General features: G+C 37.3%; 1 protein-coding gene across 1 annotated transcript in view; it reads right to left on the bottom strand.

Moving 5' to 3' along the window:
* Positions 1–14,338, bottom strand: part of gab2 (GRB2-associated binding protein 2) — a 45,643-nt gene that overhangs the window by 7,597 nt on the left and 23,708 nt on the right. Inside the window, exons 3-4 of the mRNA XM_058413762.1 lie at positions 3,607–3,841; positions 812–1,380 (exon numbers count right to left, since the gene is read on the bottom strand). Coding sequence (XP_058269745.1) covers positions 812–1,380; positions 3,607–3,841 — 804 coding nt within the window. The remainder of the gene's footprint in view (positions 1–811; positions 1,381–3,606; positions 3,842–14,338) is intronic.

The following is a 14,338-nucleotide window of genomic DNA, read 5'->3' as shown; positions in this document are numbered from 1 at the left end:
AGCCTGCTCGTCTGTTTTTTTCTCTGCTTATCAGGCCGGAACGAGCCACTCTGGGATTGCATGCATGGTTTGAATTTCATTATCCTCCCTGCAGATCAGAGCGGCACAAGCCAGATTGCCTCTGTTTCAAATCAGATGTGAGCAGTGAATGGAGAATGAGAGAGAGATGAAGATACAGGAAGGAAGAATGGAAAGGAACCAGTTTATAACTAAACAAGGCAGCAGTAGAAGCCTGAGATTATCAGCTGAAATATATGATTCTGAAAGAAAGAAGTTGGAAAAATCTAGAAGGAATGTAAGTAAAACGATTTCTGTGATGAGTGTCATTGAAATGAAAAATCCTTTCATATTATCTCTGTTATTATTATTATTATTATTTTTTTTTTTTTTTACACCACAATCATATTGACTTAAAGCATCTGTGTGACTTCCAAGTTCCACTTACAAAACTCATAATAAAATAATAAAAATTATTTATAAATTGAAACTCAAGAACTGTCCTTCTGGCGTGAATTTATTTCTGTAAAATATATTTTGTGTTATTTGTAAATAAAAACAAATTGCGTGGGAAACAAAAGGCTAGTATATAATTCAGTTGATCTTAATTTTTATGTGACTTATTACATTTTACTAGAAAAATAATGTTTTCAAGATACAATACAAACTCTGAATACCAATCATAGATAGATTGTGGAAATACAACATTTATTACTTTTAGTTTTTTATTACTTTCATGTAAACAAATGTAAATCTTAGACAATTTGATTTAGTGTATAATATATAATTAGAAATTCATTAATAAATCCAATACCTCTGTGAAGCTTGATGTTCTCCACAGCTGGAAGAGTGTTCCTCCTTGGGATGACAGACACATTAGCCATGTCTCCATTCTGTCCGAGGGACTGAGGGCTTCCCCAGCGTGTTTCTGAGTTCAGGCTGGGTTTTGGTGGTCTGGGGGGTGGGGGGCCACCCGTTGAATCTGCACTGTTGGGTGTCAGAGCGTTGTGGTTCCTATCGAATGTGCGAGGTATCTGATAGATAGAGCCGGGTGTGCCAGGCAGATCGTAGTTGTCAGGAGGGCGGTGGTCGTTGAGTTGCACAGTGGCGAGGGCATTACTGGGTGTCTTATAGGTGTAAATTTCATCAGATTCCAGGTCAGAAGGCTCTTCGGCACTGTGGGCTCGGGGCAGCACATAGCAGGGTGAATCTGCACGTACCCCAAGCTGTTGGTGTTTGTTGGATTTGGGGAGGCTGTAGGAGCCATGCAGCTGAGAACCCGTCCCGTTCAGACACTGTGAAACTCCATGAGCAAGACGCTGCATTGCTGAGTCACTGCCCAACAACAGACTGCCACGCTGCGCCTGCGAGAAACTGGCACTCCTGGTGGAGAAATGCAGTGTTTTTTTTTTTAATATATATAATATATAATATGTATAATAATGTATAATATATATACAATATATTATAGGTGATGTCTGTTTTTTGGGTAGATGCTTTAAACTTATTTGCTTTATTTATTTATGTTCATATCATTAATTATTAATAAAAATGTATATACAGAGGAACAGCCAACAAATGAATTCATATCACTTTTTGATATTTTGGAATTTTTCTTTTTCTTTCTTTCTTTTTTTCTACCTTTGAACCACATACAAAAGGCACAAACAATAGTCAGTTTTTAGAATTTTCTTCCTATTTCCTTATACAGTACATACATTAATATATAAATAAACATTATAGCAATATAAAGCCTTAGATGCTTTGTTCTACGATTTGCTGCAAAATCAAGATATCAGAGCCTTTAAGATATCTAGTCTGCTCCAGCAATGGGTATGTTGGAGTGGAGTGCATAAGACATTGTGTTTAAAAAAAAAATCTATATACAGGACTGCCATAAATGCTATATTACGTGGCTGCACCCGAAAGGCAACAGCATTCAGTGTTTCCCACTCTCAGGCATGATGGATGATGCTATTAGAGTCTATAATAACACAGTCTCACATTCAGCTGAGTCATTTTATTGAAAAGGCAGTCTGATATATAGTGGGTCTATGGGAAGAGCGCTTAAACTTGCATCCATATTAAAAAATGGACTTTTTTTTGTGTCGCTTCATATAAACAAGTGGTACTCTTAAGACAGTGAGACATTAAACATCTTTAGGGTTCGAGAAAGATCACTAATTGTCACATGCTGCCTTCAGTTTACTTACTAAATCCAGCTACATCACTAAATCCCTAAGACTATGATAATGAACCTACTGGACAAACAGTAAATCAGATACACTTAGCCATGAAGATGATTATGGATCATGAGCACTTTAATCTCTGGCTTGTGGATGATGTGACATGGGAACTAAACTATAGTGGTTGACATTAAGTGTCTGCACCCACTGAAAAGTTTAGAGTGTTTGTGTGGGACTGTGATTTCTGCATCTTATCTGACCAGGGAATCAGGGAATAGCCCAAAAATATTTGAATGTAATGTAATTTAAATAAAAATCAAAAATATTCCTCAAAAATACTTAGAACTTGAGAAAGTACAAATCTAAACTTTGCAGAAGAACCATTCACACCACTTTTGCAACTATCTAAAAACTGCTCCAAAAAAAAAAAAAAATATGAAAACATTTTTGGTCATGCTGCCATTGAATTAGATATGTCTTCTACAAAAATCTGGGGCTGTTCATGAACAGTTATATTCATACTGAGACTCCATTCAATTAATCATGTGAGATCCTGGGCCAATATAGGAGTGTGACAGCAACAGCGATACTTATGTAATCACAACAGCTTAATATTATGGGCTGTCTTATGCAGATTCAGGACATAATCCCATTTAACCTAATGATATTAGAAATTGTTGGTAAACACATTTGCAGGAGACATTTTGCATTTAAGCTGCTATAGAAATGCTCAGTGCTTTCCTAAACTCTGAATATCCTATTAAGCACTTTAATGCCTTAATGCGTTTACAGAGCCTGTAAACTAATGGCTAATCAGGGAGATTTGTTAGGCTGCTTCTCAACACAACAGCTAATACTGTTAATGTTATCCTGCTGAAAGTTAGATACTGAAGTTGGTTAATGTAACAGAAGCAATAATAATTATAAAACAGGGTGTGACCTGGCCAGACAAAAAATGGTATTTATGACTGATAACAAAGAAACAGGCAGTGTTTTGAGAAATCTCTGCATCCAGGCTAAGCATCTCTCTCTAAAGTGTTAATCCTGATAGAAAAGCCTGTGCACTAAACATATTTCAATCCATTCAATAATTGTGCTGATAAATCAGCAGAATACAATATTTCCAGTCTTATTTTATGTCCTTGTGTTTCCATTACCAATTTATATAGTATTTGATTTTTTTTTTTTTAAAGTCACACTTGCTATTAATTCAGGTTCCTATTCAGAGTTAAAGGTAAGCTTCACTAACATGTTTACACATAACAGAATAAAAACTAATGGTAGCTAAAGATGGATGACAATGGTTCCTCTGGAAAGTCAAGCAAAAATCTAACAGTATTGTTGTTTGGACCGTGAACTCTGACCGAATGTTTCAAAAACCATAGGAAGTCTAAGGATGGTGTGCAGAGGTCATGACTCTTACCGGGTGCTCTCGCTCTTCCGGCTCATGCACTGGTGAAGAAGGAGGTAGTCCTGGGGGGCGCTGTTGGACAGGGGGGCATGGGAGTGGCGTATTGGCATGTCAAAGGTGAACAGCATTGGTTGGCTAGAGTGTGATGGCACAGTCGTCTTGCGTTCACCTGAGGAGCCAGAGAACAGAGTACTGCTGAGGTCACCAGCCATGGAGCGATGCATGTGGGTAGTGGATGGCCTGTCATCTGTAGTAATTGAAAAATAAATAATGGAAGATTTAGACATTGTGCATAAAATCAATTCAGACATCACACAACTTTCAGTTTCACTGGATTTGATTAGTAAGTTAAAACAAAAACAAAACCAACATTAAATCACAAACATCATGAGGTCACAGGAAACAGGATGTCCTGAAAACTAAACAAAGGATTTTATTTAAAATTGCCCGCCAAAATGGATTTATTGATTTCTTTTTGCATGTCTGTATATAGAAAACACCAGCCAGCTTCTCATTCCCGCCATAATCAATGAAGTCAATAGTCGTGGAAAATTAAATTAAGAACGTTAAGCCGTAACATCCATTTTGGTGGTTTGGATTGAATAGTTTTCAGTGTGTACTCCAAACTCAATCGTTGCAGAAAGCCAATGTTGGAGGAAAAGGGACAAAAGAAGGAATTTTTAGGTTTCTCTGTCTCCAGCCAAAGGTAATTTTTGATAGCATGCTTTCCCTGCTACATTAACAACACACACAAAATTGTACAGCCTCTATAATCTATACCGTGTCTGTTCTTCTCTTTTAACACAGAACTGTGTGAACAACATGGCCTTTGCATTGGGCTGTTTCTTAATGACATCTGATTTTTGCAGCATGGGTCTGCTGAGTGGAGGCAAATCTCAGGCCTTGCAACTCAAAATAGACCAGGCGGGAAGCCAAAAAAACAGAAAGTGCATATGACCCTTTCTTCCCACCACCCATCATCCTCCTCACGCACAACAAGCTGGGCAGAAAAAGTGAGAGAGTGCCAAAGAGTGGGCGGAAAAGTAAGTTTATTACGCCTCTTGAGAAGATCTGCACTTTCCACATGCTGTAGTGGGAGGCAGAATGATACCCACCACCACATATCCAGACCTCATCAGTTTCTGTTCTTCAACTTATGGGGTCATGTGATGCATTTGCTTACTATTTGCAGCTATTATATAAAATACTCAAGAAAAGAAAGAGTTTTTCCTGCTAAACTTGAGGAATCAGCATGACAGTTATTTAGTACATAGACCTCGGGGTGAATGCTGTCATACCCCTGACTCGGACACAGACAAAGGGAGAGGGAAATAGAGACAAAGGAAGACAAAGAATTTCCTCACTTTGCCCCACCACTGGACAACTGGAAAAAGGCTATGACCAGGCCACAGTGTCAGTGGGCTCATACTGGTCTTCAATTAGTCCATTGTTTTATGAGGCTCCACTACCACTCTTATGGCTAGTTTAGCAAGCACTCTTCCAGTGGCCTCTGAGACCTCTGTAAATGCTTCTCCATAGGCTCTGGTCCTCTTACAGGCATGATATGTATTGATTTATTGGGAGATGCTCACCCCCCACCCAAGACAAAATATACACTTCACATTTGTTACAGAGCTTGTTGGAATCAGGTTACATGATGGAGAAAATACCTTCAGGCAGTGCACTGGCAGTTGAACTCTATAGTACTATATAGGTTTGACCATGTTGACTCAAAATGGAAATTTACATTATACAGTAGTTACGAGACAACACAGCCCAGGGAGTAGGCCTGATGGCTTATCACTGATGCTAATGGGATTGATCAATACATTTGCTACAGTAAAGTGCCTAAAAAGGTTTGATTGATGGTACTATGGAAAAGTGTTTAGGGTATAGGTTTTCCAAAAATGTACCATATTCAAATAACCTAATATCTTTCTTTCATTTCTTTCAGTTGATTTTATCAAATCATTTAATATTTCCTTAAGAAACTTTTGACTGATGTACCTTCATCCTTGTTTACTGAATGGTGTTTCCATCAAAAATATTAGGATTATATAAAAAGATCTTTGTGGTGAAAAATAATTATTCACTTTATTACAGAAACAATAAATAGGAAACTAAAATATTTCTTAAACATCATTTTTATTTTTAAGCATGCACAATCACCATTTTAGAAAATAAAACCCTTCTATGTCATTATACCCAAATGCACAAAGCTTTTTAATTTCTGTACACGTGTAAGTGATGTGTCAAAGCACTGCGGCTATGTTCCTATAAAGGCCAGTGATACCTTACCTACTGGCAAAGCTGCCACAATCTAACAATATCAGGAGTCCAAAATTAGCAGGGCTGGAATAAGGAGAAAGTGAGGAGAAAGGCAGTCTTTTATCAAAACCTCATTTCCGCTCTACACTGAAAAAGTCATCCAAGGACAGGCGATAATATGATTTATATCTTATACAGAAATAGAAATATGGAATGACCCAGTGATAAAATCTGATTTTAGTATATTAAAAAAAAAAAGAAATTTACAGATACTACAGATTTTTTCTGTAGTATCTATTTAATAGCTTGCTCTGATGGTCAATCTTCTAAACCATATTCACGCTCATATCAGACCAAATTATATCAAAACAGAGAAAAACTACATTCACTTTTTTTTTTAAACCTTTTTCAGTTTTAATGGCTGGCTGATGAAAAGTCATTTCCTCAACAGTTTCTGCAAAAATGGATGGTGTTTATTGGAGAAGAACTTCACCCTGTCTCTACTAAAAGACTCTGGACAGACTGCTTTTGTCTCTTCGGTCCAATTCTCCAGCACAACACCCAGCACAATGATAATGGTGCATCCAAAATGGTACGCCAAGAGGCATTTACATTCCTCGAGTTGGGACACTCTATTTGTCCTAATGAGGCTGACGTCAATAGATAACATCTCTGGCCACTTCAGAGACTACTGTGGAGGCTGGTAAGAGGATGACAATAGTGGTGGTGTTATGGAAAACTTGTGGCCTAATAATATACCTCAATAACAAAAACTGGTGACATTTAAACTGGGAACAAGTGAACAACATCCAAATTAAAGAGACAGATTTGTGTCTGAAAAGCTAGTGAGCTGAGATGGTCAGGGAGACTTGGTCTGAATATAAAGCAATTATCAGAGTGACACAGCAAGATGAGAGCCTTGTCCCAAGAGTCTTCTCCAACCCCCTCCACCACTGCCTGCATCATGAGTGCTGCTCGCAACCACACAGCAACTTCAATTAGCCTCAAGAGCTTGGACTGATCAATCTGTGAAAAAGTCCTGCTTATCCAGGACCAGTGAATCAGTCTGTTTTTAATTTAATTTTTTTATATATATATTTCAAATCATGAAGGAAAGCCGGAAGGAAAATCGTGTTCCTCCTCTATGTCTAGGTTTGCAGGGAGAAAATCCAAGGACTACTGCAAAGCAGTAAACAGATGATCATCCATAATCAGGGAGGAGTGAAGGAGGGGAAAAGAAATGAGAGTGAAAGAGTTCATTGCGGAGGATTGGAGGATTGCATTTCATTCTCTCAGTGGAAAAAGTGAGAGTAATACCTGGAACAGAGCACATCAGCTCCTACGGCCAAGGGTGTGGAAGACAGCAATGTATAAACTGATAGTATATTACAGAGAGGCTGAGAGAAATTGCGGAAACATCAATGTAATACTTCTGATAAGAATAATGATACTGTTCCGCAATTAGTACTACCGAATCTGATTAGGTTTGACAAATAATTCAACTGGAAAAGTACTAATGTGTCTAACAATGCAAAAGAGGAGGAAGAGGATATACATTTAAACATAGTATATTATGCATTTAAACGTTAGGTTTGCCAAATAATACCATTAGTATTTTGCTCACTAACATACACAGTGGATGTTTGGTAGTTTCAATGATTGGAAGTTTTTAGTTCCGATCTCAGAGTTGTTCATATAAATGCTATAACTGTTTTGGACAAAAACAACTGCCAAATAAGGATTCGGCATAATAAGGATAAGTTGGTTTAGATAAACATCTTCTGAATGAGTAAATTACATATTTCTCATAAAATGTAAGGACTAGAACAGAGTTTATCAGTGTTTGATGAGCCAGAATCAGCATTTACAAACTAGTGGAACCAAAATGGATGCCCTTGATGATCTCAAGGCATGCTCTCAAAAACACAGCCTAATGGCTCGATGTTTTAGACACCATGAGCTGTACTATAGAAACAGAGAGCATTAGTGCACACATTTACACTCCCACTTGAGTAGTAGTAAGTAGTAAGTGGATTGTATTACTTGCTATTTATTTGCTGGTGTAGCGCCTACCATACAAAGCTAACCATGAGATATCTCCTTTCAGGTTAATACCATGCTATCAATATATGCTGCTGTTTTATACTGAAAGGGACTTCATGTAAACACTTAAGCAGCTGTTTCCATTGCAATCGTAAAGCGAGCATGAAATTTCAACAGATTTTTCATTTATCTTTTTCCTCGAGGATATAAATTCTTGGTGCGATGCTTTTGGACAGATTTTATTTTGCTGTTTATTCACCAGCCAGAAAAACATTATTGATGAATGAGGCATTTAGAGACATTCAGCCTTGAGGAAAAGGCAAGTACAGCAATATGCTAATGCAAAAAAATGAAATTACATAAAAATCGTTGTAGAAAATTAAAATGGCTTGCAAACAAAAGGCAGGAATTTGACACAGCTGGCTTTAATGTTACAATATTCCAAAAAACCTCAATTAGCAGCATTACCTGTGTTGTATTAGGAGATAATCCAGCCCTAACTAGACTGTGGAAGGCAACACTGAGGACTGCTGTTGTTTCTGTTGGGACTGGGTAAAAATCTTCATCTCAGTCTCGCCTTTCTGCACTGTAATTAACTCTCATTGGTTCAGGACACAAACTAATAGCCATACACTCCACATGATGATGCGTAAAAATAGAAAATTCCCTCCTGCCTTCTTGAAGTATCAGTTTCCAGTATCACTTTCAGTGATGCTCTGATATAAAATCAGTGTAGCCATGAGCTATTGAGCAGAATTTTTATGGCAGATGCTGGAGGGCTCATATCTCTGTATTGGCTTTAAAATCAGAGTAATAAAACTTTGCTGTTATCACACAGCCTAAAAAGTTTAATATAATTATTGGTCACATTGTGTTACTAGAGCCCAATAAATTCCTGGCTGAATACTATTCTCTGAGATCCTCTAATGACAGGACTGCCATCAAATAAAATGACTGCAAACCTAATCAATCATAAGTATGATCTAGACTCATGTAGAAAACAGGGTCACAAAGTCAACTTGAGTTAATAAGGATTTTTTCCAATTAAAAATTTCATCCAATTTGCAAGTTTACTTTATGGTTCACCATTGCCACCACCATATTTGATAGCTGCCCCGCAAGTCTTTCATAATCCTACAGCATGGTGTCCTCCAAGCAGTCACACTTTAAGATTTTTATTTTGACTCTACCAGAACTTTATTATTGGCTGATTTTGGTCACAGCCTCAATAAATCAACCATTATGTGTTCTAAAAGCGTACATCTCAACACACACCCAACAATCTTCAGGTAAATTGTTCTGTCAGTCGTTCCTTTAAACGCAAACATGCTAACTTGAAATAGGACAGTGAAGAGAAACATACTGATGAGCCTTTTCTAGATCTGGGAACTAGCCTAAATTTCCTTTATGATTGATTCACTGAATTCTAAGGTCACTTTTAAATTTTGGGGGAAAAAAACAAGACAGATTTACAGAAGCACAAAAGAACAGTCTCAACATGAAGTTCACATCTGAACACTGGAAGATAGACTAAATGCTTTGGTAAGTAGCACTCATGGGAGATGTTATTGTAGGATTACAGCAGTTTCAGTACTCTGCATCCAGGGCAGATCCATGTTAATCAATAAGGGGGAAAAAAATATTTCATGTCATTTTTGTTGTAAATGTGAATACATGGCCTAATATATGCTACATGTTCTATTTTTGAATAAATTATTCCATTAGAAAATGAGCATGTGCTTTCTAATGAAGATGGGGTTTTGCTGTTCTTAAATTACTTGTTTAATAAATCAACCACCTACATTTTATCATGTTTCCAGAAAAGATACTATGATATGGGAAAGGCAACACTTCCCTGGCCTATGAAGCAGGGTGTGTGCTGCAGTGCTGATGAGTGCCGGTATTCTGGGATGTGGAGGAGCAGCAGTTTGAGGCAGACAGCTGAGTAGCATCAGCAATCTGACCCCACAGCACCATGGCGTCTCGCTATTTCAACAAAAATCGATGGACATGAAGGGCACTTTGTGTGCGTGTGTGCGTGTTTTCGAGCGGGTTTGCCGGAGGGGAGGGGGTCTGTTTAGGCTGCCCTTGCATAACCTTGGTGAATGTCCCATGAGAAGCTTACACTCACTCTCCCCTTCCCTGTGCAGTCTAACCTTGCCCGGCTAGTCAGACAGATCAGAGTATCGATACCAGCTTGCTGCTGCTCGCATATACCATCCCCCAGAGCACTTCTATTACATGCACATTCACCCAAACACACACACTCACACACCCATTCCCTGAAGATAAAGTCTACATAAGAAAAAAAAAAAATCACATAATTTAAGAATAAATAATTTAAAATAAGCAGGACTATGCTCCACTTGTATAAAGATATATACGGTGAAGGCTTAGACTGAAAGGATTATAAACACTTTCCACAATGAATTCACGCTCAAGTGTAAAGATAAGGCTCAAGTCAGACTTTCGCAACATTTGCTGTGAATCATTGTTTTGACTACACTGGCATAGTTGTGCTCTCCATGTGAACTGTCTGGGTCCATAAAAATAAGAACAAAATAGTCTGTTTAGCTTCGTCATCCTGGGAATCCCCCACATCTGTGTAAGTAGATCCAAAAGTGTGCAGATTTTTTAGGTATTACGTTGCTGGAGCTGCAAAACCCCTGATAACAACAAGCCCAGCTGATACACACTAGGTACTGAGAAACTTCTTGTTTGTCCTGAAAACAGATGTCTGGCTACACATATGATCTAGACAACAGAACATCCTTGTTTATTCAGATTGACATATTTGTAGACAAAACTAGCCTTAAAAGACAGAACACTGTAAGCATAACACTCAAGTTCGGAGTAGAAGAAAATGCCTATTGGTAAACAAGTAGGCTGAAAGTGAATCATAGCCAGAAATGAAAGGCTCTGGATTTTAGCAAGGAGAGCATCTTTAGTGTACATATGGGTCATCTGTCTCTTTTTTAGGTGAAATTCTCACTAAAATCTCATCTTGTGATCTTACATGAATTACAATAACACACATCTCCAACACTGCCAACAAATACACAGCTCTTGGAATTGCACTGCCAAGAACTGTATTTTTATCCACTACTAAGAACTGTCTTATATTTAAACAATCGGATACTAAAGAAAAACTTACTATACATAACATAGATACCATAGATACTAAAGACCTACTGTATGTCTTTTCTTTAAGAGGAAGATTCTCATTTGGTCATTACTTAAAAAAAAAAAAAAAAAGAAAGGTTATTTTGCCTAAATAGATAGCTCTCCTGATCACATGACAGTTACCACAAGGGAGGGTGAAGGCTAGTATGTACCTCCTCTGAGACAAATGAAGCCAGACCCTGCATCTTTTCAAACTATTCTCATGCTACATGACAGTACAATGTACTACACAAGCCTACTGACTGGCCACCACCGGTTAACATTGTTCTAACTGACAGCTAACTTTGCTCTTTTGGACTTGCAGCATGTTACCAAAGCTTGCTTAGGGTTTAGGAAGAAAATTGGACTGTTCAATTAGATAGCAAACGAGCAAACTTAGATAATGCTAGGAGTATACTGGGAAAATCATAGCTTACTCCACACACTTTCTTCAGCTGCGATGCCTTTCACAGCAGAAACTCAGAATAAGAATAAGAGCCCTGAAATCCCGTAGCAGTCCACACCTCCACAGTTTCTTCCCCCAGGCTACAATCTGTCTAAATAAAAACTTTTTCCACATCCCTTCCCCTCTGACAGGCAGCACAAATCACTTTAATACACCATTAAAATTAAACTGCAATTGCGTGAACACCTGCAGTAAGTGCACAATAACACTTACTATTGTTGTAGTAATAATTATATTACATCTCTACATTCTGCTGCATCAAAAATAATTCCTTGTACAACCTGGCAAATAAAAACATTTATTTTGATGCTAATAGCCAGTACATGTTAAAAATAACATTAATCTTGTAGTTTTCTAAAGGAATTTCATTAATATTTCTAATGTACTTTTATTGCAGAATTTTACTTGAAGTAACTCGTGAAACATCAGCATTTTTATTTTATTATAGTAATGTTTTACTATATGATGAATGATGTCAACAGTTATCTGTTTGTCACATATGTAAGTATACATCAATGAATGAAACTGAAACTCGCTTTTTCTTTAGCTGTGCAACAATAAATCATCACTTAGATACATGTTAATTATGTATTTTCTTGTAGAAAAGATATTTGTCAAAGCCCCATCAATGTGCTGATGACATAAAATCAGTACATGATACTTTTAAAGCCTACTGTAGAGCACTCAGTCACTCAGAGGTGAGCTGGTCTGTCCTATTTCTCAAAGAGTGTAGAGCAGTTGACAACTTGATACTAGCTGGGGGGAATTTAAGAGGTCAGCAATGGCATTTGGCCGAGAAAAAAGCGAGAGAGAGAGAGAGATCTGCTCTGATCTATATTGCAATCCTGGTGTGCATGTGTGTTTTATTCTCTGGAGGAGGCCATAGCTCTAGCTCGTACAAGAACTCTCAGATCAGAGGAGCAGCATCTTGTGAAGAGAGGTCATTTAGAAGAGTTTAAAGTTGCAGCAGGGGCGGCATGTGTGTGTTAGAATGAGTGCAGAGGGGTAGTGTGGATATAAGTGTGTTTGTGTGTGTGTGTGTGTGTGTGTGTAGGGGGGAGAGATGGTCTGTTAACGGTTTCTTCAAACCATGTCATGAAATGTACAGTCAAGCAAAAACAAATCATTTAAAAAACTATATACCTGTAAAAGCTGAAAAATATAAATAAATGACAGTACATACAGTATTTTGGCTGTGAGATTAAACCTAATATGATTAAACAAGATGAAATTCACTGACTGTGTTTTCCACTGCATATTTTTCCAGCATCACTAGTGTAAATATTAAGAGAAAGAGAAGATAAGAGAAGATATTACAAATTACTTTTCTAATCCTGCCTGCCTTAATATTTTCAAACGGACATAATTAGTTAATTAGTCACATTAGTCAAGAATTGCAACAAGTAGCATAAACACAGTGATCGAGTTTTGACTGAATTTGATCACAAGCACTATGCAGTGTCATGTTTGCCCCATATTCATCAACATGACCTTTCTTTGTAAATGCAACAACAGTCCTCTCCCATGACTTTGTACTATTACGAACTTTATTATACAATCCTAATTAGTGTATATTCTAATTATCCACCCACTCAAATAATTGCATCTTAACTATCTTGAACCAATGTGTTACGTCAATTTATAAGAAGGGGTTTAACCGACCACTGCACAATGCCGAGCTAAAATGACTTCACCAAACTGACGAAAGGTGAAAGACAACACCGCTGCACCTGTGATGCTTAAAACACACATCACACCTGGCTCCTGTGGCTTTACAGTGGCTTGTCAGAATGATTCACAGCCATAATATACGTCTCATGTTCTGGCTTCTGACGATCTACTTTGTGCAGCAGCTCTCCCTTTAGGCAAAGACATGAAAATGACAGTAAGGAGATTTGAATACAAATTTTGTGCTTCGATTAAAATGCGCTGTTAAAAACAGTTAAGAAATGCATCTACACTTCACTTGAGGGTCTGCGCATGATTTATGTGTGATCACATTACAAGTTCTCATTATAATGCTTTTGAAATATTGTTAGAAATACGTGCCAGTATTCACATTAAATAGAAACCAAATAATAAATAACTAACATTTTTAATAACTAATTATCTAAAACCATTAGATAATATAGCATTTTTAAAGGTGTGTGTAGAAAAATGTGGATTTATCATAAACATGAAACATGCTCATGCTCTCACTCGCTTGAACGTTACTGATACACGTTTTTTTTGTATATCTTCTGCCAAAATAAATAATTTCACCACAAGTAGAAACACTGTTATTGTAAAAACAATATATTGTATGATTTTAATGTTCACTTTGTGAGCCTCTGTATACTGTGAAATATTTTACAGACCCATGGTAGGTTTCAGGTAAGCTCCACCTGTTTCATCACAGTATCATCTTGTAAATGCTGAACAGCTTTGTGTCAGGCGTTGCACTTGCAAAGGAAAAGTTAATTAAATGTACGAAAAGTGACAATGATAAACTTGTTTGGGCCATCAAGAGAGACAGTTAAAAATGCTTCATGCTGTAACATGCCCATCCCTGAAATGAAATGTAATTACAGCAGGGCTATTGTTTTTTTTTAATTATGATTATTATAATTACAGTAAATATGTTTCTCCCTCATCTGACATATACTACCAGTCAAAAGTTTGGACACACCTTTTAATTCAATGTTTTTTGTTTAGGGATTTATTTTCTACATTCTAGAACAATACTGGAGATTTCAAAACTATGAAATAACACACATGGACTTAAGTAATCCAAATGTAATGACAAAAAACGACAGTCAGTTGTTA

Source organism: Hemibagrus wyckioides, linkage group LG17, assembly GCF_019097595.1.
Source record: "Hemibagrus wyckioides isolate EC202008001 linkage group LG17, SWU_Hwy_1.0, whole genome shotgun sequence".
In the NCBI taxonomy this organism is placed as follows: domain Eukaryota; kingdom Metazoa; phylum Chordata; class Actinopteri; order Siluriformes; family Bagridae; genus Hemibagrus; species Hemibagrus wyckioides.
Note: the sequence above shows the minus strand (reverse complement) of the source record. Positions and strands in the feature narration are given on the sequence as shown.